We start from the raw sequence: 23,282 nt of genomic DNA, 5'->3' as shown, positions 1-23,282 counted from the left end.
TATATAGGAGAGTACAATTTTAATATAGATAGCTAATTAATAGGATAGTTTAAAGAAGAGTTTATATAGTAGATCTTTAGTATCCTAAACTAGTTTACTAATATTATTAATTAGGTTCTTAATATAAATAGTCTTTTAGTGTATATCTAACTCTAAGTCTAATATAAGGGCTAAGGTTCTATATATTTCTAAGTAGGTTACTAATACTAAGGTATATCTAGCTGAAGTATAGTTTTAGTGGCGAGTATACTAATACTAAGCTTTTTATATAAGGGTACTTTAGTTAACAGCCTTTATATATATATAAAGGGTTCTTATTATGTAAGGCCTATTATAACTAATAGTATAATAAGGCGCGAGGTCTATATTTAGGATATATTTATCTAAGTTGTTTAGATTGGCACTTTTAAAAGCGAAAGGATATATAAGCTGGCTTTATTATAATATAGTATACTTATTAGGGGCTATAATAACTTAGTAAATATACTTTAGGTTAAAGATAAAGTTAATATTAATATTTTAGAACTTTATAATGTTAAGAATTTTTGAAGGCCTATATCTTTTATTAGGCAAGGAGTAGCTATTTAGTTATAGGACTATAGTATTATATAGGTTTATAGTTAGTATTATTACTATATTAATAGTGAAGCTTTTATAAATATTAGGGATATTATTACTTTATTTATTATATTAGATCTTTTTATAGAATATTTATTTAGCAGCCTTAGTATAGTTACTAATAAAGGTGTAGGTGTCTTTATAAAGTAGGAATTAGTAGATACTATAGTATTTAAAGATAACTATAGGGCTAATAGGGTGATATAAGATATATATATCTTTATATACTATAAAGTCTATAGGGAAAAGGGCTATTTAGTTATATATAGATATATAGATTATAGCCTAGAATACTGTGTGGTCTATAAGTCTTATATATTTTATAAGTAGATATACTACTTTCTTCTCTAAGTCTTAGAAGGTATTATATATAATATTAATATTAAGGATCTTCTAGTTAGTGTAACTCTTAGTATTAGAGTGTTTAAGCTTTAATTTATTTAGTAAAGGGCTATTGCTGTTATTTAGTCTTTATATAATAATATCTAGGGTATCTTATACTAGGTATTTTTTGTAGTAGCTCTTCTGCACTATAATTATTAGCTTAATATTAGTAAGGTTAGCTTTAGAGATATTTTTAGAGCTTAAATCAGATATAGATATTATAATATAATAGTAAAATAGAATAATAAGATAGAGGAGAACTTAAATAGTAAGGTAAGAGTGTAAGGGATATAAATAATATAAAGAAGCTGAAGATAGAGATAGTGATATAAATAATAAAAAAAATAAAAAGGTAATAGTAGAAGTAGATATAGATAGGAAGATAATATAGATAGAAAGATAAAGATAATATAGATAGAAAGATAAGGATATAGGTTAAAGGGAGAAAGTAGAAGTGGAAAAGATATAAAATAAGAGATATATAAATATATAAAGATATAGATAAATAAATATAATATATATTACTGCTGCTAAGCAGTTTTAAATTCTGCTATCTTCTCCTTTATACTAATTATATTCCTCTTATATACCTATTTATTATATTTTAGGCCTAGATATACTTAGTAGATAAGATATTAAGTGACTAATATATATATTAGTCTATATTAATATATATATTTATTAAAGATAATTTCTATATTAAATCTATCTATATCCTTAGAGAAGTATTTATTAAATATTAGGATAGTATTAAGACTAGCTGTGTCTAGGTCTTAGGTATATATATTATCTAGGGCTAGTTTTAGATACTCTATAGAGATAACTAGGTATATATTCTATAATAATAGCAGATTAAGTCTATATATAAGGCGGCTTATATATTCTAGGATTTTAAAGTGGCCTATATACTGTTAACCTAGTTTTTTTAATAGTGTTGCGTTTATAGGAATATTATAGCCCTTCTATAGGTGTAGGTAAATATAGTTGCCTATAGCGAAGTGTATAGGGTAGTATTGCTAGTTATATAGTCTTTTTATTTAGGCTATAGTATAGTTTAGGTACTCTATAGCGTCCTACTATATATCGAGGTTGGGTTTATAGATAAATATATTCTTAAATAATATCTATAGTATATATAGGTTAATGCTGAATATAAGTTAATATAGTGTATATCCTGTAGTAGCACTGATAGAGCTGTTAAATAATATTTACAGTGTAGGGAGACTATAATACTATTTCTGTGATAGATATATAGCTACTTAGTGATATAGCTAAATCTCGGCTATCTAGTTTATACGCTTTAATTACCTATTAGCTTATATATAATATATAGTGGTGTAAAAAAGAGTGATATATAGCGCTGTGAAGATGCTAGTCTATAGGCTATATACAAATTTTGGGTTATGATCTAATATCCACACTATAGGGATGCCCTAATCGCCTATCTATAGGACAGCGAGGACGGCAATTGCCCACTACTCACCTATCCAGTTGGACTTACCCAGAACATAGCCAATCCTCTTTGTGAACTTGCATATAAGAAAGGCTACTGCATCGTAGCGCGTAGCATGCATCCTGTGTATAGCGCGCATCCTGTGTCTATGGGTGATCAGCAAGTAGACGTTGACCCTACTGATTGATGTATTGGTTATTAGTATAGTTCTGGTTCTACTGATTCTGCACTTAGCTATTAGATATAGTCTGCTAATATAGTTAATTCTGCTAAGTATAGGAAAGTTAATACTGTTAATACTAATACTAATACTACTGTTATATAGTATATAGCTAATACTGCTGCTACTAATAGCTATAACTAAACTACAGTAGAGGTAATTACAGCTATTATATAGGTGGTATCTAAGTATTAGATCAGTAAAGATATCTATTCTGGTTCTACTATAGCTTATACTAGTTATAGTTAGCTTAGCGTCTATAGTTCTACTGGAATTAGGGTTAAATAGGGGTTATATACTACTGTATATATATAGATAACTAATATTAATATGATTTTTAAAAGTCTGATATTGACACTTACTGCTGATAGTGGCTATCTAGCTCTTTAATAAATATAGATAGGGTAGTTATAGATATAGATTCTTTAATATCACACTAGAGTTAGGGGTTAAAGTAGAGCTATACTGCCCTAAGCTATATAATAATACTAATAGAGGAGCCTCTGCTTAGCTTAGCTACCTATAAGTTATAGAATATATTCTATATTTATTCTATAACTAAATAATATACTACGACGTTTTATTAGCTATAAAAGGTATTTATTATATTAGCTTATATAGTAATAGCTTAGGTCTTAAAGTATCTCTTTAGTTATATAAACTATCTAGTATTAAGAGATATTATATTTAGATCTATTTACTTTTTATCTGAAAGTTCTATCGTTTACTAGTAAAAAGCTTTATTATATAGATATCCTAAGAGATTCGCACAAATAATATCTTTAGTTTTAAGTGGGATTTAAATATATAAGATACTAAGGAAAATATAAATATTTAGATAATAGGAAATACCCTTAACAGTTTTAATATAGATATCTAAATTAGGATCTAATATAAAATAACTAATCTCTTTAGTTTTCTATTAAGATCTATTTATATCTAGTCTAAAATTACTATCACTTTTTACAGAGCTAGTAAGGCTAAATAGTCTTAAGGGACTAAATAGGCTAAGGACTAACTACTATATTATTAGGGTCTATATCTATACCTATAGTACCTATATATTCTATACTAAAGTATATATTATATTATAGATCTCTACTAGCTTACTACCTCTATTAAATAGGTTCAGGGTATCTATAATAGATTTAAGTGAGTTATATATATTAAGGGCTAAATATATAGATTAAAAAGTATCCAAAGGTAATATAGTTTTATAATACTAGATAAATATATTCTGCTTTAATACTTATAGGATAAATATAGATTATATATATAAATAATTTCCCTACACTAATTTATATAGGTTTAAGAAAGGGTATAGATTATACAGTTTTAAATTATTAGATATAGCAACAGAGACTATTAGTGCTTTAAGGATCTAAAGTATAGATTAAAGCGTCGCCTACTATTAGATTATATATATATATATATAGGTAAAATCGCAAATAGTACAATATAGCTATAATCAGTTAATCGCCTAGTCTAGGGGATATAGGTATTCTTATAAAAGACGAGGAATATTAAAGTAAAAGATAATATAATTAATATATATTTAGAGCTCAGTAGTGATATCAGTCTAAAGAGGATTCTAGATATCAGAGTAATAAAGATATAGCTAATAAGCTAAATATACTATATTCGCGATATCTCTATCACAATTATACAATATATAGTATATATATATAGGTTAATATAAATAGGGTTTAGCTAAACCCTACACTTATATAATATGTACACAATACGAGCAAGAGATAGGATAAGAGAAAAGGTATAAAAAATGTAGCTATAAAGACCTCGACAGTGAGGATTTAAATAAAAGCACACGCTGGAAACCAGCAAAGTGCGTAGATGCTCAGGCTTAGAGCGGAATATCGACGTTAAGTGACAGCGATGCTATACGCAGCTGCCGGAAGCCAGCAGAGCGTGTTAACGGCGTGGATTAAAGGACTCGAAGACTCGCAGTCGTTCAATTAAATCAGAAGACGTAAAAAATTAAGCCCAGAGAACCCTAGCGAACCGAGACATACTACCAGTTGGTACGAAGTGAAGGCGTAGAGAAGTGTAATTGATTAAGTAAGTAGCGGACGGCTACGTGATAATGACTATTAGGGATCACCTGATCTAGCTCCGTAACAGTTCCTGCGTCCATAAAGATCCCAACTAGCCGTTTTTCATAGCCTTACACTGCCATTCGGAATCTTGTTTCAGTTGCAAACATCCCACTGGCTCTGGGTATCATACTATTTCCTGTCAAAATTGAACGCTATATTGTCTTGATTATTGCCGAAACCATCTACACTAACAGTCTTACGTCTAAGAGTCGGGAATATGCCGGGTTAATCCCGAACCGAACATCGCTGTGGGAGTCCATAGTTGCGCCAAGGCATAGGGGAGAGCAATTAAAGGAGGAACTGCAAGCCTAGAATGTCAGTGCTAACCGCACGATGTACCTTGGGGTTGGTTTGGAATGTCTCTTTTTGCTGCAGCTGGAGTTTGGGACGGCGAGATATCCGGAGAGGCAATGGAAAACCCACAGATACCTTCGGCGTCGAGGGAGCATCCACTGATATCGTCGGTGATAACCCACAGCCACACGTTTAACTTACTTTCTCAGGGAGCAATTCTATCAACGATAAATATATTTGCTCCCTGATGCAGTGCTTTTGCGCGTAGTCAATCTCGCGCTCTGCACCGAGGGTCAACAACCTATTGGCGCAATTAAGTTGCACAACATCATGACTTTTCTTTTTATCATTTAGCACATCAATGCTTCAAATTAAAGCGGCAAGTTAACAGCTGTACTGCCATGTGATACTGAGTTACGATTGCTACAGACGCCCTATGACCGGTTTTCGGACTCTGTTCGAGACGTCTAGAGCACTGTATACAGTGAATTACCATTGCCCTTCGGTTCTACTCAAGAAGCTTGTTATGCGTGACCTATAACTAAATTATAAGGTCTGACATCACTTGGACTGGGCTCGCTCGATAGGTGCACAATTCGGCAATCGGCTTTGCTACCATTAAATCCGTGTTTACTCTACCTCTGTATCGCCAATTTCAGGCACTTGGCGTCTACATTACCTGACACTCACCGACTCGGCAGCATAGCAGTAGACCACACATGAAAGCAACACAATGACATGCTTGTGTGGATACCCCCTTTGATTTGTCAGACCGTGTTCGATGTGTTTTGGCATATCAGTTTCGACACGTCCCGGAGCTAGCTATAACGGATCCTTCGAAATCTCCTATCGGTGACGTAGCCTAGATCAGCCGTTCTCGCAGTTTAATAAATTAACAGACTACCACAGAGTGGGGGATGGTATTAAGTGGTACTTAGGCACATAGCGCGCTCGGCCGTCCCTATCTGCGCACTCTATACCTAATCCAGTCATTAGATCACGTATCCTGACTCACATAGTCCTGTTATCCATTGTATACATCCTCCTGCTCATCCCGGGTCCGTTGTCTTATCTCTCCATTTTATTGTCGCAGGATCTTCCTCCCCTCTGACACAATGGAGAGTGCTCTGTCCTCCCGGGGCAATGCGAACCTCACCGAGGTTCTGCCTCTATTCCCGCCCTATCTCTTGAACCCGGATTTCACCTGGGACGGCGTGGACCTCACCCTGGCCGAAAACCAATTGATCCGAGGCGAGATTTTATCGATTCTCAAGACATCTGTTGCTGAGAATGTACAACCGCAGGTATGTGGATTGGGCTACACGGACACCTTACCTTGCAACATGGCGTGCTGAGACCGAGCAGCATCTGGACTGGCCAAAAGGTCTTTGCGGACACCCCAAACTACTTGATGCGCTGGCCAAAACCTTCAATCGCTACTTCCACCCATATGCTCCCATTGAGCAGGAGCATATTGCAGTGATGCCGGGGACCGCGGCCGGTCTGGATTCACTGCTATACCACCTCTGCGATCCGGGCGACGGAGTGCTCGTGCCCTGTCCGTATTGGAGTGCGTGAGGTGATACTCCATCTGCCCTCCGATCCAGACAGTAACACTTCTCCTGTCCAGGTGGCTACGACACGTACTTCGCCGTCCGCTCCCAAGTCCGCCCCATTGGCGTCGAGATATCATCGCTGGAAGAATCCTTGGGCTCGACGCTGATCTCGGCCCTCGAATCGCAATACCAGCAAGCTCCGTGTCCCATCAAGGCCGTCGTCCTCTCAAACCCCCATAACCCGCTCGGACGGCCCTATCCTCCCGCTGTGCTGGAACAATGCATGGCCTTTTGTCAGGAGCGGAACCTGCACTTGATCGCGGACGAGGTCTTCGCCCTGACCGGCTTCACCAGCCCCGACCTCCCCGACTGGCCACCCTTTGCCTCGATCCTCAGTCTCGACCCGGCGCGCGCGCGCTGCAGCGCCGACCGCGTCCACGTCCTCTGGAGCGTCAGCAAAGATCTCGCCGCCAGCGGCGTCCGCCTGGTACGTGTCGCGCCCGCGCATCAGGACCCAAGACTAACACAACGCCCGCGCGGCGTTTCTGCAGGGCTGCATCGCGACGCGGAACGCAGCGCTGCGCAGCGCGCTCGGCCTCGCCAGCTCCGTCAACGTCTCGGCGCTGTCCGGCGTGTTCGTCGCCGACCTACTCACCTCGCCGCAACTGCCGTCCCTCCTCGACTTGAGCCGCGTCCGGCTCGCGGAGCGCTACGCGGTGCTGACGACCGCCTTCCGGCGCATCGGCATCGCCTACGTCCCCTGCTCGTCCGCGGTGTTCCTGATGGCCCGGCTGGCGCCGCGTGCGACGACGGTCGACGAGGAGGTCCAGGCCTGTGGCCAGTACCGCGCGGGCGGGGTGGCGGTGGTGCCAGGCAAGGCGTACCATATGCCGAAGGATCAGCGCGGCTGGATGCGGGTGACATTTGGGGTCGAAACGGAGGAATTGGAGAGGGGTATTCACTGCATCGAGCTGGTGTATCGGCAGCTGTGCTGAGCAGTGGGGAGGGGAAGAGGGGACAACCCTGTTGCATGCAGGTGCTTCGCGCCGTTGGCCGTTGGCGCGCTGCGATTTGCTGGGCCATGCGAATATCATACATAATGAATTTCTGGATCGGGGGCTAGCCCTTCTGCACGTATCGTCCTATCAGCGGGGTGCATATGTACGTCCTGTCGTGCCGGTGCACGCTGTGCCTGCAGCCCCCGAGGGCGCTATATGCCGCAGTCGTATCCATTTGCTACCGACCTACCGAATATAGTTCATGGTAGCGAGTCATTCGTAAAAGTCGTCTTCTCCAGCCTCCATGCTGCACATCGCCTGCAGCCAAGATCAGCTCTGGTTGGGGTTACATGGCGTTAGCCTCTGATGAAGTGCAAGTGCAGAAGCCCAGACGGAGCCCGTTTCCGATCGTGCAGAAACGTATGGCTAGCGCACTCGCCCATCGGCAATCGGGATTCAAGGAGGCTTGGAGTGGGCGACGGTGCGAGGAACAATGAGGAGCAATGAGGAGCTGGCCCCCGGTGTCCGACTCCACTGAAACGGCTCATCCTGCTAGTCGACTCTAGTGCTGCCACTAGGACCCTAGCATCTACTCAGATACACATCCACACATCCACTGGTTATCGAGTTGGGACACCATGTGCACCATGTGCACCGTGGGTTCGGAATTAATAATTCATGATTCATCCTGTGTTTCGTGTGGATTGGATCCTTCGGCTCCGCATTTACCGATCCTTCACGTCAGTATCGCAACGTGCATGGACATCGATGGAGGTTGAGAGAGCGCGGCACCGCGAGGCTGAATAGGACAATGCACGTACTCATTCCCCGATTGGGCAGGTAGACTGTTTCTCGTGTCATGACATCAGGTCGCATAGTTGATCACACATCTAGTTAACTGCCTAAGCAACTCACACAGTAAATAGTTAGTGCAGTGCAATTGAGCATCATACCACGGTGGGCCCTGCCCCCGCTAATATACAACAACCAGCACCAACCCCAATCAGGAATCAAAAAGCGGCCCAAAAGCCCTCACGCCACGAGCCTTGAGCTCGGCGACCAGCGTATGCGTGAAACTACGATTGCTGATAACGCAGACGGCTTCTGCCTGGAAAGCGCCATACTCCGCCTCGATCCAAGGCCGTAGATCGGCGCGCCCGGACTTGTCAGTGTCGATCACCACCGGAGTCGGGTCCAACCGATGAACCAGCTCCATCACGCGGGCCCCGTACGTGCGTTGGGGGGCCCGGGCCTGCCAGATGAGCCGCAAGGCCGGGCACTGCTTGTCCTCGAGGAAGGCGAGGCAGGGGCCGATCCCGGACCCGGTGGCGACGACGACGACGCGGCGAAAGAGCCGCATCGCCCGCGTGAAGCCATAGGTCATCAGCCCGCGGGTCCAAAGCACCGTGGGCGGCTGCTGGATGCAGGCCGCCGTCCAGTCGCCGGCGCGCGAGACGAGCACCGAGCAGCCGGTCTGGCGGTCTGTTTCGTCGGTGCGGTGCTCGTCCGGGAAGGTTGCAAAGCTGTGCCAGTCTTGCAGAGGATGCGCCGCCAGCGAGATGGTCTTGCCAAAGCGGGTGGCGCCCTTCAGGTGTAGTCGCACGGCGTGAGAGGAGAGGTACTCCGGCTCCACGTCCAGGCGCCGGAGGCGAGTCCATGGGTGGATGATGGCCACCGCGGCGGCGAGCACGCACCAGAAGGCAGGCAGTTGGAGCAGGAAGCTGCCCGGACCGGCCGGTGACAAGGATGACGGGCTGTGGGCAAAGACAATCAACAGTGTCAGGAACAGAGCCACGACGAGCCAGCTGAAATATCGATGCGTAGATTCAAAGGCGTCATGATGGCGAACGCGAAAAGTAGGGTATGCGACGGCGACAATGGCGACAATTAGAATAAGAATTAGGTAGGCGATCACCAAGGCGACGGTGGAGGTAGTCGCGGGAGCAGTGCTGGCTGGTACGGTCATATACTGACGGGTCAACAGGGCGACCACGCCGATATACCAGAGTAGAGCGGTGATGCCGCACCCGCTATGCACGCCGCCATAGTGGTAGATATTGGCTGCGGCATGGCGAACGCGCAGTGGCAGCGACCGAGGTATTGAGCAGAGAATCTGAAAGCAGCCGTTCACGACGAGTGGCTGCCGGGCCAGGCCGCAGGCGAGGAAATTCGCCGCCGCGGCATCAACGAAGCGCACCAGAGATCGATGGCACGTTACGAGATATATAAAAAGAGCAAGGTTGACCAAGAAAACCACCGAGAAAAGGTAGCGGTAGACGCTTGGCCCGAGGAAAAGCTGGCTGTCCGCACTCTTGCGAGACGTGACTGCAGACTTGTTGCTTTCCACATCGGGCGATGAATGTATACTGGACCGATCAGAGACAGAGACGCCCGTCACGGCGACAGCCATTGCCCAACCTTTCTCCAGATCCAAGCATCGTGCTTCGGGTGGCCCTGATGGGAAGGTTGGATCCATCGTTTGAGAAGAGCAGGCAGCTGAGGGATAGACATGTCGATGGCCTGAGACTTTCTACTTCATTTGTTTTGTCTTATTCGACTTTGAGGCCGAACCGCCCCCTCCTCTCCGCCACCTCATTCACGCAATTTAATTCTTCGGAGTTCGGCTTAATGGCATGGTCCATGGAGTGACTGAGAAACGATGGCATAAACATGGCCATGAGAGATTGGGGGCGGAAGTAGATGAGATGGCTGATAGAGTCGGCGCCATACAGCCGTTGAAACGGAGATATGTACGGCCTTCGGCCATATTGTTGAGTTAATTCTAGCCTTTTTTCTTTCTTTTTTGTTCGTTTTTTGTTTTTCATTTTTCAAAATTATTTTTTATTCGTTTTGGTTGTTGGCTATTGGTTTCTCTTTCGTAGTGCAGAACCCGGGTGGATGGTTGCAATCTGTATTCTCGTCAGTCCCTGCTGCTTCTGGACTGTCATGCGAGGGGCCGAAACCTGCCGAAGAGCTCATCCATTCACGTCCATGATCGATGTCACTTGCTGTCGAGAGCCGCTGATAAGCCCACTGGCGCTAGTAGGGGACCCGTCACAGCGGCACTTACTCGCTCGGAGACTATTATTCTCGCAGGGGGCCAGAAGGCTAGCGCTGTCAATCAGAGCCCACACAGCCGCCACCGCGTCGCGTTGACATGTGTTGGGTGTAGTGTCGGACCTGGGTTTCGGATAACAAGGATGGACGGCATGGAGGGAGAGTGGGAGATGGGGAGATGGAAAGAGAGTGAGATGGGAGAGGTGGTCAGGGAGGCCGCCATGACCAGTCAATACAATTCAAGTCTCAGAGGCTGGAAAACAAAGAAATGGCCGGCAACGTCCGCGCTGTCCTCACTAGGAAGTCTACGGCGAACTCCAATCCAATCCAGACTATCACCGCTGCTCTCCACTTTCGCCCCCACATCCACTCTTTGTTCGTGCGATGATCATGTCTCTCCCCTCTTGCGACGCCCTCGCAGGGTATATGCTTCAGCTGGAAACAGGGACTCCGGGAGACTCGGAGACTGACATACCGTGAGGATCGCCATCACTCTATATCACTTCTGCGAGCCCCTCTCGTCGCGTCGCGATTGATCTCGAGCACCAACTCACTGCTTTCTTCGCCCCTCCAAGGCTGCCTGTTCCAATCCTGCAATCATGACCAACTACGACTTCATCCCGCTGGCGACTAAGCCTTCCGCCAAGCTCTGCTACAGCTTCCACCCAGCGGTCGGCACAACCAAGCCCGTGCTGATCGTCTTCGTGAATGGACTCGGGCTGCCGCAGACCTCGTGGGAGAATGTTATCGCCCGCTTGCACGAACGGCCTCCCTCTGCGGGTCTCCCCGCCATGCTGACTTACGATCGATATGGCCAGGGCCAAACCACCGACCGCGATCCTGCAGACGAGGGAGTCGCCGATCCCATGCACGGACACGATTGTCTCGCCGTGGTTCGTGATCTTCGGCAATTGCTGCTCCAGATCACCTCGGAGAAGATGGGCGTCGCCAACATCGACGACGTCCAGCTTGTGCTGGTCTGCAACTCCATTGGGGGAGCGCTGACGCGCCTCTACGCGCAAGAGTACCCGGGGACGGTGGCCGGCCTCATTCTGTTGGACAGCGTCCTGGCCAACTCGGACTTTGTCTCCATCTACCCGGACCCAGATGCGTCCGACTTTGAGGCCACCAGCCTTCCGGCCGGGGTGACCGTCGAGGCCATTCGTGAGGCACGCGCATACATGTGGCGCGTCTTCCACCCGAGTAATGGCAGTCGGGAAGGCCTCAGTCGGAAGAACCTCATCCAGCTTCTGCCCGATAGTGATGGTCCCCAGCTCCAGGGCCCGGGAGGACGCGGCCCCTGGGTGACGGTGATTGGCCACGAGTTCGAGACCTTTGAGGGCGAGTTCGAGCGTATGGGAGGAGCACCCCCACTACTCACTCGGGTTTACATGAATCCCTATTGGCAGCGGTTCAACGAGGGACTCGCCAAGATCACCGAAGCGGAGCGCAGCAAGGGCCCGCTGCAGGCTCCGGGATCAGGTCATTTCGTGCAGAAGGATAACCCGGAGCTGGTCGAGAACGAGCTGCGGGACGTGCTTGACAAGGTTCTATGAGGGCGAGTCAGATGGCAAGGCTCGAATGTGTATCTAGATGATAACGGGCCAATGACAAATTGAAGGATATTTGAAACCCTTGATTGGAAATCCAGGGGGATTGATTGCATGTGTATCTCTCGGCCTCGCTCGCGGCGATATAGATTCCCGACTGTTCTTCACCACGGACGCGCCAGTGGCCAAAGCGAGAATCCTTCCCGGCCCTGCATGTGTCGGCTCCGAATGGACCACACCGCAGGCTGGGGGCGGTTTTCTGCATATCGACTATCGCGGGGGGAGCTATCAGTGGAGGCAGATGCAGAGTGCAGAGTGCAGTGTGCAACCCACCTCGCAGCCCCCACGCCAAAGGGGGGCCATAAACGGAGCAAGTGACAGAAAGCGGGCTGCTGTCTACCAGCATAGCCAAAAGCTAATCCATCCTGAGGAAAGAGTGAAAGATTGAAAGATTGAACAAGTACTCAGGTGGGGCGGGGGGCGGGAGTTCAGCGCCAGGACTTGTTCACCAGCAGGATCGTCAACTCGTGGGATCGTCCTCTCGTGCACATACATTGTTTCCATTTGAGTATTCACCTTGGGGGTTATTCGGGGATTCCAATACGGACCCTCCCGAGTCAGCCATGGACCAATACCGCGCTGGCCTCGAGCATGGTAGAAGAGAGGCTGCGAGCCCCTCTCGCACCGAATGCTCTATCTTGATCGCTTTTCTTTTCTTCCCTGCACCTGCATCTGCATCTGCATCCTTTTCCTGTCGCATCTTCTCTGCGATCTGACCTTTGGCATCGCTACTCCCAGGCCCATCATGGCTGAACATCCGCCGGACGTCGATATCGGCTACAAGCTAGAGGTGGGCACCACTGTCACCTTTGTATGCGCATTTATTGTGGTGATGCTGCGCTGCCTGGCGCGTGTCATCTACGCCAAGCTGGGATGGGATGATTATTGTATGCTGTTCGCCGTGGTAAGAAGACCTCCCTCGACGCCCCTGTCGCGATGCTCATACCTACACTTTTTTGCTAGCTGCAAGCGTTAGTAGCCACCATCGGCGATTTCCTCGCAGTCAATCATGGACTCGGCCGACACATGATCTACTTGACCAAGGCGGAGATTCCCTCGCTGCTGTTCTGGGACTACTTTTCTCAGGTCTTCTGTGTGAATGCATTGACCTTTGCGAAGATCTCCATTTGCCTGTCCTATCTTCGCATTCTCAAGGGCTCCCAACGGCCCTTCCTCCGGGTGGTCTGTATTTTGACTGCCGTTCTGGTCTTTGTGATCAACACGGTGGTCATCATCACCTTCTACGCACGCTGCAGTCCTACACATAAGTCCTGGAATCCTTATCTTCCTGGCAAGTGTTGGCCCTCGAAAGCAGAGACGGGGATGGTTGTTCTACAAGGATGTGAGTGATTGCCAATCTAGAAGTGCATGAATGAAAACAGAGTAAATGCGCAAGCTCCAAGGAAACAGACACTGATGCTCTCGCCTCGCAGCATTTTCCGCTTTGACCGATTATTTCCTCTCGATCGTGCCGATATTCCTGCTCAAGGACCTGCAGATTAGTAGGCGAAACAAACTGATTCTGTGCGGTCTGATGGGGATGGGGACCATGTGAGTGTGGGCTGCGAGGTCCAATGCTTCTACTCTTCTCGAGGTTCTCGACTAACCCAGTTACCAGCACCGGCATCTTTGCAACGATCCGCACTGTCGAGTCGGGTGAGAGCCTGACGGGCAAATCCTCGTCTGACTCAACATACACCACGATTCTTGGCTTGATGTGGGCCGGTATGGAGCGCAACATCGCGATGATGGTCGCCAGTGTTCCATCTCTCCGGCCACTGGCAGAGCCCGTTGTCCGGTTGACCTCCAGAACCCTCTCCTCCTGGCGGTCCTCCAACCGCACCCAGCGCACCTACGAGATGCACTCTTCTAGCACCTTTAAGGGGAGTAACAGCTACAAAGAGAACCGGCCCATGCCTCCTCCCAAGGACTTGGGTGCCATTAAGAAGGCTACATTAGAGTCTGATGACCGCTCCAGTAGCCTGGAGCATATCCTGCGGCCCGCCCCAACGACCTCGTCAATGGTGTAGGAGCTTCCCCTCCACGCGAGGGAAGACCCCACGAAGCATGTGTATACGATATAATTTCCGATGCATAAAGAATTGAACGGGTGGAACACCGATGACGAGTCATTTGGAGCTCGGGTGGGAAGCCGGCGCAACTATGAGTTAGGGCAAGAAACGAATCATGTAGTTAATCTATATCTCTGTATATTGGCACTCAAAGATAACCAGGGCCTTGGCAATTCTGCGTCCACATGATTACTCCATCAGGATCTCCAATTTCCCAAGTGGCAAAGCCGAATCCAGTGCCGTTGAGGCCTGTTCCTGCACGCAAGCGCCATGGTTCTCGGGCTCCCAGCGCATACTTTCCGAGGGCCCATAGCGTATGTGGCTGTGGTCTGTAAATCCTTGATCAGCACTATACTTGCGCATCCCCCGTCCCGCAGCACTGGATTTGATTATGCGGAATACCCGATGAGGCATGTGCTCCGGTGGAGAGCGCAAATGGGACCGCCGTGTTGGAAGTGGTGACCTGTTGTGCCTCTGTCGAATTTCCGCCCCCATCGGCTAGAGCGTTGGGAGTCACCTTCCACGGTACTTCCGGCTCGCTGAGGTATAAAAGTCCGTACTGCATCACCGCTCAGCTCTCATCTCTCAATTGAATCCCTTCTTCTAATCCACACTCCGTTGTGCTGCCTCGATTGAGTCTGCGTACTTACATTGCTTCTGATGGCTCCCTCTCTCCAGGCTCCACCCAACTGTGGCCGCCGTTTGCTGCCGGCTGTGCTGGACGAGGTTGCCGCTGAAGATCCTCAGCGAATCTTCGTTTCCGTGCCCCAGGTTGCCAACGATCTCGCCGAGGGCTTCGAAGACATCACCTATGGCAGATTCGCGCAGGCTGTGAACAAGTGCGCCTGGTGGCTTCGAGAGCATGTTGGGCCTCCTAGTGACCCCAAGACCATCTTCTATATTGGTCCGCTGGATGTGCGGTACCTCATTGTCATCATTGCGGCCGCCAAAGCCGGTCACATCGTAAGTTTTCCCGAGTTATAGATCGGTATGGGTGACGCTAATTCGGTCAATAGGCGTTCTTTAGCTCCCACCGGAATAGCTTGGAGGCCCATGTGTCTCTTCTGGAGCGCTCCAATTCCACTTTTGTCTTGCGGCCCGCACATGCTCCAGCTATTCTGGAGCAGATCATGGAAGCGCGGCCCATGACGGAAATTGCTATGCCCGAGACGGACTTCTTCTTCGCGGATCTGGAGAGTGTAGAGAAGTTGCCTTTTACTCTGACCTGGGAAGAGGCGCACAACAAGCCCTTCTGCATCCTCCACACTTCTGGCTCGACAGGAATTCCCAAGCCGGTCTTTGTGCCTTACGGCAGTCTGGCAAGCAATGATGCACACCAGCTCATCCCATCTCTGGGTGGGAAGCCAACCCTTATGAATTATCTCCAGGATAAGCGCTTCTTCCTGGCTTTGCCTGTCTTCCATGCTGCCTGCTTGACATTTGTTCTTGCCTTCAACATTTTCTCTGGAGTGACCGTGGTACTCCCACCCCCGGGCCCGTTGACGGCGGATGTTGCCAACGACGTCTTTGTGCACGGTAGACTGGATGGAGCGTTGTTGGCTCCCTCATTGATCGTCGACCTGTACAACAACCACACCTACCGCAAGAACATGGTAGAGAAGCTTTCCTTCCTTTCCTATGTCGGTGGCTCGCTACCGGAAGCTGTCGGCGACGCGTTGTCGACACAAGTGAAGCTCATGTCGATCATGGGTACCTGCGAGACCCTCCTCTATCCATTGGAGATGAATGACGATCCAGCCGACTGGGAATATGTGACCATCAGTCCCTTCTTCGGTCACCAGTATCAGCTGGATCGAGACGGACTGTCCGAGCTGGTTCTCGTACGCCAGCCCAAGTACGAGCAGTTCCAGGGTGCATTCTACACCTTCCCCGACAAGACAGAATACCACTTCAGCGACCTCTTCGCGCAGCACCCTCGCAAGCCGGAGTCCTGGGTCTTCCGGGCCCGTACAGACGACATCATTGCGTTCACTACTGCAGAAAAGCTGAACCCCATCACGATGGAGAGCGTGATCGTGGCCAGCCCCAAGATCAAATCGGCCGTCATCGGCGGCCATGGCCAATTCCAAGCCTCGGTCCTGATCGAGCCCTATGCCTACCCGGCGACTCCTGCCGAGGAACAGCAGTTTATCCAGGATATCTGGCCCCAAATCTCCCTGGCCAACCGTGACTGCCCGGCTCACGGCCGCATCATGAAGGGCTTTGCCATGCTCACCAAGCCCGACAAGCCATTGCCGCGCGCCGGCAAGGACACCGTCCAGCGCCACGCGGTATTCAAGCTCTATGCCGATGAGTGGAAGGCTCTGTATGACAGCAAGCGCCCACATGTCGAGCCCCAGCCAGCCCCGGCTCCGGCTGCTCCGGCTGCGAGCCCAACACCCGCCAGCACAGTCCCCTCGGCTGCGATTGATCGCGCGGTCGAGGATGCCCTCAACCGTCTGCTCCCAGGCGCAGTCGAGAAAGCCGTGCAGGGTGTCCTCGCCCGCCTCCTCACAGGCCTGAGTGGAACTGCCGCTCCCTCAACCCCCGTCACCCCCTCTACCCTTCCTGCCTCCCCAGATCTTCCCGCTCAGGAGCCTCCTACCCTCACCAACGGCACACACAAGACCAATGGCATCGTCAACGGCACTCAGGCTCCCGATCTCAAGAGGCTGATCCACGACCGTCTGGCTGAGAACTTGGACATGACCAAGATCACCGACGACGCAGACCTCTTCCAGTTCGGCCTCGATTCACTGCAGGTGGTCGAGTTGATCAACAGCCTCAACACGTATCTGAAGGAGTGGCGGCCGAGCGTGGCGCCTGTGGAGAGGAAAGCGGTGTATGCTAATCCGACGGTGAATCAGATTATGGCTTTGATGGCGTGATATGATGTTTTATGCTAGCATGTGTTGGTTTGATCTTACTTGTTTACCTTTTGTCATTGGCCACGTTTTGGAATGGTTTTATCATGAGTACTGTAGAAATGGAATATGTATGTCAATGGATATTTGTTTGAAGATGAAATATCTCGGACTCTTTCTGTCTGTAAGTAAGTAGTTCCCCTCACGGCATCTATGTCTCGATGTGCAATGCTAGCCTCAGCGAGCTGGCCTAGGGACCTGGGGAATTAGGCGGGCAGCTTTCCTACCATAAGTCCATTGCAAAGGCCAAACGTCCTCTGAAACCATTTCAAATACGATGAGATCTTTCAACTGCGTCGTCATCCAGGGGAGCAGGGCGAGTTACACAGTATGTCAAAGTGGTATATATATGCTATTTCCGACCACGCGTTGATGCATAGATGGAGGAGCTCTGATTGGGTGAGTTGACGCCTGGTTTGGGGCAGGGCCCTACGCAGATGGATACAGTTCGTAGCACCCTTTTCCTTCTTCTCCCTAGGGCACATCAACATTACGTGTCTGTCCCTGTTTCCGTGCTAGATCCTCGTTTCATCTTATGCCCTTGCAGTATTGGCAGATCTGAATCTCGACATCTACGTCTCAAAACTGTCGATCAAATACCCCCGGGATAGAAGAGGGTGGCGCGCGACGTGATAACAGCCACATCGAATATGATTTTATATTTTTGCGTTGAATTTTCTATTGGTGTTGGTTTCATGTGTCAATTCCCATCTCGAGTGAGTATCTGATTTTAGTGTGATCAAGACACAAGTAGGAACTGACCTCGAAATCTGTATCTAGGAGTTGTTGCTACCAGCGGCGAGGCGGCCTCACGTATTGTGGTAGTCGTGATGGTAATCATCGAGTGTCAATAGGGCTACTTACGTCATACGTCTGTATTGACATCGATTATAGATGAGGGGAATTCCTCGTCGAGGCGTGGTATGGAGCTGCGTAAGCACATAGCTAGGGGGATCTTCGCCTATGGTGGATACGTGGATGCCAGGACCCGAAAAAGAAATCATTTCGAAACGCTAGGGAGGGACGATGATCACAAATAAGAGGGATAGATGTCGATAAGTCTGTGAGAGATTGCTTCTCAAATCGTTGGTTTCTGCTCGTCATCTTTGTCGGCAGGAATCTTGTATTGCCTTAGAGCGAGGTTAAACTTAGTACATCAGTCTCGATTATCTATCCGGTCGAGGTAATTTGGCACTTGAAGCGAGAATTGACTCTTGTCTCCGGCATCTTCTATCCACAGCTCTCTAAAGTTTCGTTTCACTCCTATTTGCTAGCCAAACGCGCGTCGCCGGTGTTTGTGCCCGTGTCTTAAGCGCCTCGCATGCCGCCAAGCTTGGGTATATCCCATGCCACAATGAAGCCCCTTCGCTGACGTACTATATCTACTCCATGGTGTCCCATATATGAGTGTTCAAATGAACTTGATATCATTGGGGTGAGGTAGCACCCTGGAAACAAGAGACTTAGCGGCGTCTCGAATTATGGCGACCAGTACAGTACGCGCCACTCATGCCTTCGCTTCAGGTTGGAGATCTAATTACTTTTGAACGACAGGAAAAGCTTAACGCTCCAATTAAGTCTGAGTCAAAGGAATATAACGAGGCAGCTAGTGATCAAAATGTCAAAACCGATAGCGATCCATCCGTCTCCAAGAAGGATAGCACAGCTTCATGGATTCATGCCCTACTTGCCTTTCTAGTGGTTTTTTCCACGCAGGGCTATTTCAACTCATTCGGAACATATCAAGCAGTGTACACAACCCAACTACGAGGTGTGCCTGCGTCTCAAATTTCCTGGATTGGCTCCGTTCAAGTATGCCTCGTCAACTTTCTTGGTGTCTTTGCGGGCCATATGGCCGACGCCGGTCACTTCCGGGCGCTGTTCATCGCCGGGATGATTCTTGAGCTCGCTGGAATATTTTCCGCCAGCTTTGCGACTACATTTTGGCAGATATTTATTTCCCACGGCCTATGCGTTGGAATCGGCGCAGGCCTGATATTTGCTCCCACAATCGCCGTGTTGTCGTCCTACTTTTTGAAACACAGCTCCTTTGCCATCGCACTGGCTACATGCGGCGGTGCATCTGGAGGCACAGTGTTTCCGGCACTTCTCAGACAGTTAATTCCTCGCTTGGGACTGGCGTGGTCAATCCGGATAGCTGGGTTCATGATCACCACTTGTCTTGCCATTGGATTGGCTTTCATTCGGCCCATCGCAACATCCCAGAAGAAAGTGAAGTCTTTCCCGTTCCACGCTCTCAGAGACTTGCAGTATATTTTATTTGCCATTGCTGCCTTCCTTACCTTTTGGCCTGTCTATTTCGGCTTTTATTACGTGAGTCCTGAATTTGATTTCATGTCGCGATGATCGTGGATCGCGATCTAAAACCTCCACTCTAACACATGGAAGATATCTCAATACGCCAAAGATTTCCTCGGGTACAAACCGGATCAAACCTTCAACATCGTCATTATTATGAACGCCGTGGGTATTCCAGCACGCGTTACCACATCTCTGCTCGCCGATCGCTTTGGAATAGTGAAAGAAATCTTTATGGGCGGAGTTGCATTGGCAGCGATCATCTTCTACTCCTGGTCAAGAGTCCAAGAATCGGATGGTATGTATGCATTGAGTGTTTCATTTGGCCTTGTTGTGGGGACTATTCAGACGCTGTTTCTGGCTGTTTCCTCTTCTCTTGCGGTGGATGAGCATACCAAGGGCGTCCGAATTGGTGTGTTATGCACTGTAACGTCCTTTTCTGCGTTGACGGGTCCACCACTCGGCGGTGCTATCATCCATTTGAATCATGGGAGATATATGCCTGCGCAGGTATGGGCGGGGACATCCATGCTGCTCGCTTTCTTGGTATTACTTGGTGGAAGAATCTACCAGCAAATGCTCCTAGTACGGAGTAAATAGAAAATTTGCAGCGCGTCTTCGACTGTCGATCTCAAATGAAAAAGAAAGGAAAAGCCCGCCCAATTTCAGTCCCTAGACAAAACCCTACACAAACTCTCGTACGTCCAGCCCTAGTCGCAGTCTGGTAAAATACCCCCGTCCATTATCCCGTCCCAATCACCGCGTTCTAAATCAACGTTAGTACGGGTTCAGATGAAAAGGTATTATTTTGGTCTCAATGTGCCACCTACCCATTTATTTTCCAATTGGCGCATCGTCTGGGACAGTGGAATAATCCTACCGCTCATTGAGGCAGTCGTCATTGGGCTTGGTGTCCCATTTGGGATAACAGGAAGGTAGGCTTTCAGATGCAAGTGTCATCGTCCAAAACAGACAGCAAAGAGCAAATATGGTTTGAAACTGGAGGGATTTCATGATGAGGATAATTTTCTTGATGGCGTTGCTACTTCTCCAAGGGCGAGCAGACTCATTTATATTCTTCGGGGAGATGACTGAGAGTAGCGCGCGGTATCGCTTGGCAGTCTATTGGGATACCTTTAAGGCTTCAATTTCGAAATTGGGTTTGAGGGGCCCGTGGAAATTTCCTCGATTCTTCTGAGACGCCCAATGACTGGGCCAATGCCCGTGAGGCTTTCTCCACACCTTGGCTGTAACAAAGAACCGCAACCCGCGTCGATTTCGAGATCCTTGAATTGCCCGCCGATCACATCGGGGCCGCCTTGCTCAAAACAGGTCTCAATAGGATGACAAGCGACATAGCCTGGATATGTTCCAGAGGAAAAAAATTGTCTATGACTCGACCGTGGGAGATTCGCAACCGGACTTATGGCCTGGCAGGAAGAGAAATAAATACGGACAAAGACTTGTCTGCAGTGCTATGGTAACCCGATAATCTGCGATGATTATGCAATTATGCCTGGCGGCCTAGGTATCAAATTTCAAATAACTAACAAGCCAGTCAGGACCCATCGTTGCAAGAGCGAGCGCTGCTCTCCTTTGAGATATAAACCTAGATGAGCTGGCGACTTTTTTCTTGGCCCCCCGTGAGGTAATACATACCAAATCCACTGAAGATCACTTCAATTCTTTCGCTCATCAAACTTAATCCAGCATCGATGTTCCTAGAAGTAGATATGGTAAGTATGCTGGGTACACGGGCAGCTTGCAAGAGATATCATGGCCTACCTCAAACTTAGGTAAAGTCTCGTCGAAGAAAACCTCAAAGCGGCTTGTTATTCCAGGACTCGCCTCGCTTTGTGGGTCATATAATCGAGTACTGTAAGTTCTGTAGATGGCAGCGAGAAGAGTCGTCATTTCCGCATAGGCAAGACTGGAGGCTTCATGAGCTTGAATTTCTCCACATTGCGATGGATCGGACTTACTGAATGCCAATACACATGCGAGCACCACTCGAGAATGCCCAAAACCATTTCTTCATCTCGTTGCAGTCCCCGTACTGACCAAGCCACCGCTCGGGTCTAAACTTCAAAGGTTCTTGGAACACGTCCGGGTTTCTATGAAGCGTATATGGAGACATGCTGACAGTCGTCCGAGCTGGGATCAAATAGCCGTCAATCATTGCGTCAGTGGGTAGCGAGCGTGGTTCCGATGCCGGTAGTGGAGCGTAGAGTCTCAGAGCCTCTTTGATGACTGCGTCAAGGTAGGGCAGCTTGTCTGTGATTTCTGCCGTAGGAATACCGTCTTCGTTAAGATCATGATCCGCGATGCCTTCCATCTCTCTGATTAGCTGGTCTTGGTATTGACGATTTTCTGGGCGTGAAAGAGCCCATATCGCAAACATGAGAGTATCGCTTGTGGTGTCGATCCCGGCGAGAAAATGATCAGCTAACTCGGAGGCCATTTCAAGTCCTTGGAGTGGAGTGTCTTTGGCTTTGGCAGACTGGTTGTGTTGCCACAACTTCTCCATGATCGATAGGTTTCGACCTGTGTTTTTCTCTGCTGCGATGGCTTCAAACTTATTCCAGGATTCGAGGGCATGTGCTCGGATTCCAGTGTATGTGACCGGCTTCTTCATCGGTAATAACTTCATTGAAGTAATGATCTTTTCCATCATTCCGGTGCGTGAGTAAAGCCATTTGGTATACCTTTTCAAATGGACCGTATACCACGTCAACTTTCTGCGACTCGGGTCCAAAATATCAGTGAGCAGGTTTCGATCCTCTGGATTTCCTTTCAAAGCATGGGTTCCTCCTTGCTGTTCACCGTAGAGGAAACCCGTTATAGTGTCAAGACTGAACCAATGCAGACTTTGGAACGTCTCCTCCGCATCCTTTTTCTCCCGGGCCAGCAGCTCGAGGTACCTCTTCACATTCTTCTCTACGAGAGACTTCCCGAGGCCATTTGGGGATAGTATCGCACTCTTTGAGTAGGCGTGGGCAAGCACCTTCTTTCGCTGGGCGTGTCGCGAGGCTTCCGCGAACGTAAACAGGTTCTGGTGTCCATAGACGTCGAACATTCGATAGAACTCGGTTCTTTCGAATCCGGACCCAGCCCCGTAAATCTTTCTCAGTGCAGAAAGTGACGAGAAGGATATTTCATTTGGGCCGACCCGCACGACATCGCCATATTTCTGGTGCAAGGAATGGATCGTTCTGGTTCGAGTCCCCCGATAATCGGCAAAGGCAAGTCGCCACTTGGTTACTGCGAATGACACTGGACCCGGGACTTTGCGTAATGGGGTTGAGAGCAATTTCTGATAGATCAGACGGTAGATAGCCACGATAGCAAGCAAAAGTGCAGTCGCGGACAAAATATTGCCTGAGGAGCAACGAAGGTCTAGGAATCTGAGGTCAGCCAACCCTAACCACCAGCACGTCTCGCATCAGTCAAAACTGACCTCCACAGAGAGCCATTTCCCCAGCTCTGCTTTCTCAGCGAATCCCACTCGATATTTGCGCATTACTCGTTGCCTGACCGTTTGACAGTGTTCGATTTAAGCAGGATGAAAGGAGATAAGAGGTAGAGATAAGCACTGCTGACTCGAGATCGGCCAACCCGCCTGGTCAGAAGCTAAAAATCCCCGCACGAGTCGTGCATAATCTT

General features: G+C 48.2%; 7 protein-coding genes across 7 annotated transcripts; 5 read left to right on the top strand and 2 right to left on the bottom strand.

Annotated features, from left to right (window-relative positions):
- Nucleotides 1–6,198: 6,198 nt before the first annotated feature.
- N7459_007023 (pyridoxal phosphate-dependent aminotransferase) lies at nt 6,199–7,634 on the top strand (the record flags this gene model as incomplete). Its single annotated transcript, XM_056946191.1, has 4 exons — nt 6,199–6,387; nt 6,449–6,653; nt 6,714–7,126; nt 7,191–7,634. 4 exons carry the CDS (start codon nt 6,199–6,201, stop codon nt 7,632–7,634), a joined length of 1,251 nt encoding a protein of 416 aa, XP_056798190.1.
- A 1,006-nt stretch (nt 7,635–8,640) lies between these two features.
- N7459_007022 (uncharacterized protein) lies at nt 8,641–10,047 on the bottom strand (the record flags this gene model as incomplete). Its single annotated transcript, XM_056946190.1, has 1 exon — nt 8,641–10,047. One exon carries the CDS (start codon nt 10,045–10,047, stop codon nt 8,641–8,643), a length of 1,407 nt encoding a protein of 468 aa, XP_056798189.1.
- Nucleotides 10,048–11,293: 1,246 nt separating this feature from the next.
- N7459_007021 (alpha/beta hydrolase) lies at nt 11,294–12,250 on the top strand (the record flags this gene model as incomplete). The annotated part of the gene is made up of 1 exon (XM_056946189.1): nt 11,294–12,250. The coding sequence occupies one exon, from the start codon at nt 11,294–11,296 to the stop codon at nt 12,248–12,250; it is 957 nt and encodes a 318-aa protein (XP_056798188.1).
- A 799-nt stretch (nt 12,251–13,049) lies between these two features.
- N7459_007020 (uncharacterized protein) lies at nt 13,050–14,334 on the top strand (the record flags this gene model as incomplete). Its single annotated transcript, XM_056946188.1, has 4 exons — nt 13,050–13,208; nt 13,268–13,646; nt 13,738–13,855; nt 13,923–14,334. 4 exons carry the CDS (start codon nt 13,050–13,052, stop codon nt 14,332–14,334), a joined length of 1,068 nt encoding a protein of 355 aa, XP_056798187.1.
- Nucleotides 14,335–15,036: 702 nt separating this feature from the next.
- Nucleotides 15,037–17,264, top strand: N7459_007019 (thioester reductase domain-containing protein; the record flags this gene model as incomplete). The annotated part of the gene is made up of 2 exons (XM_056946187.1): nt 15,037–15,339; nt 15,393–17,264. 2 exons carry the CDS (start codon nt 15,037–15,039, stop codon nt 17,262–17,264), a joined length of 2,175 nt encoding a protein of 724 aa, XP_056798186.1.
- A 1,545-nt stretch (nt 17,265–18,809) lies between these two features.
- Nucleotides 18,810–20,219, top strand: N7459_007018 (uncharacterized protein; the record flags this gene model as incomplete). The annotated part of the gene is made up of 2 exons (XM_056946186.1): nt 18,810–19,634; nt 19,710–20,219. 2 exons carry the CDS (start codon nt 18,810–18,812, stop codon nt 20,217–20,219), a joined length of 1,335 nt encoding a protein of 444 aa, XP_056798185.1.
- Nucleotides 20,220–21,298: 1,079 nt separating this feature from the next.
- Nucleotides 21,299–23,092, bottom strand: N7459_007017 (cytochrome P450; the record flags this gene model as incomplete). Its single annotated transcript, XM_056946185.1, has 4 exons — nt 21,299–21,340; nt 21,405–21,549; nt 21,602–22,997; nt 23,077–23,092. The coding sequence occupies 4 exons, from the start codon at nt 23,090–23,092 to the stop codon at nt 21,299–21,301; spliced, it is 1,599 nt and encodes a 532-aa protein (XP_056798184.1).
- Between the last annotated feature and the right edge of the window lie 190 nt (nt 23,093–23,282).

The sequence above is a fragment of the Penicillium hispanicum genome (assembly GCF_028827665.1).
Source record: "Penicillium hispanicum strain IBT 35686 chromosome Unknown utg000006l_segment0_segment0, whole genome shotgun sequence".
NCBI classification, from domain to species: Eukaryota; Fungi; Ascomycota; class Eurotiomycetes; order Eurotiales; family Aspergillaceae; genus Penicillium; species Penicillium hispanicum.
This window is presented reverse-complemented; position numbering and strand designations above follow the sequence as displayed.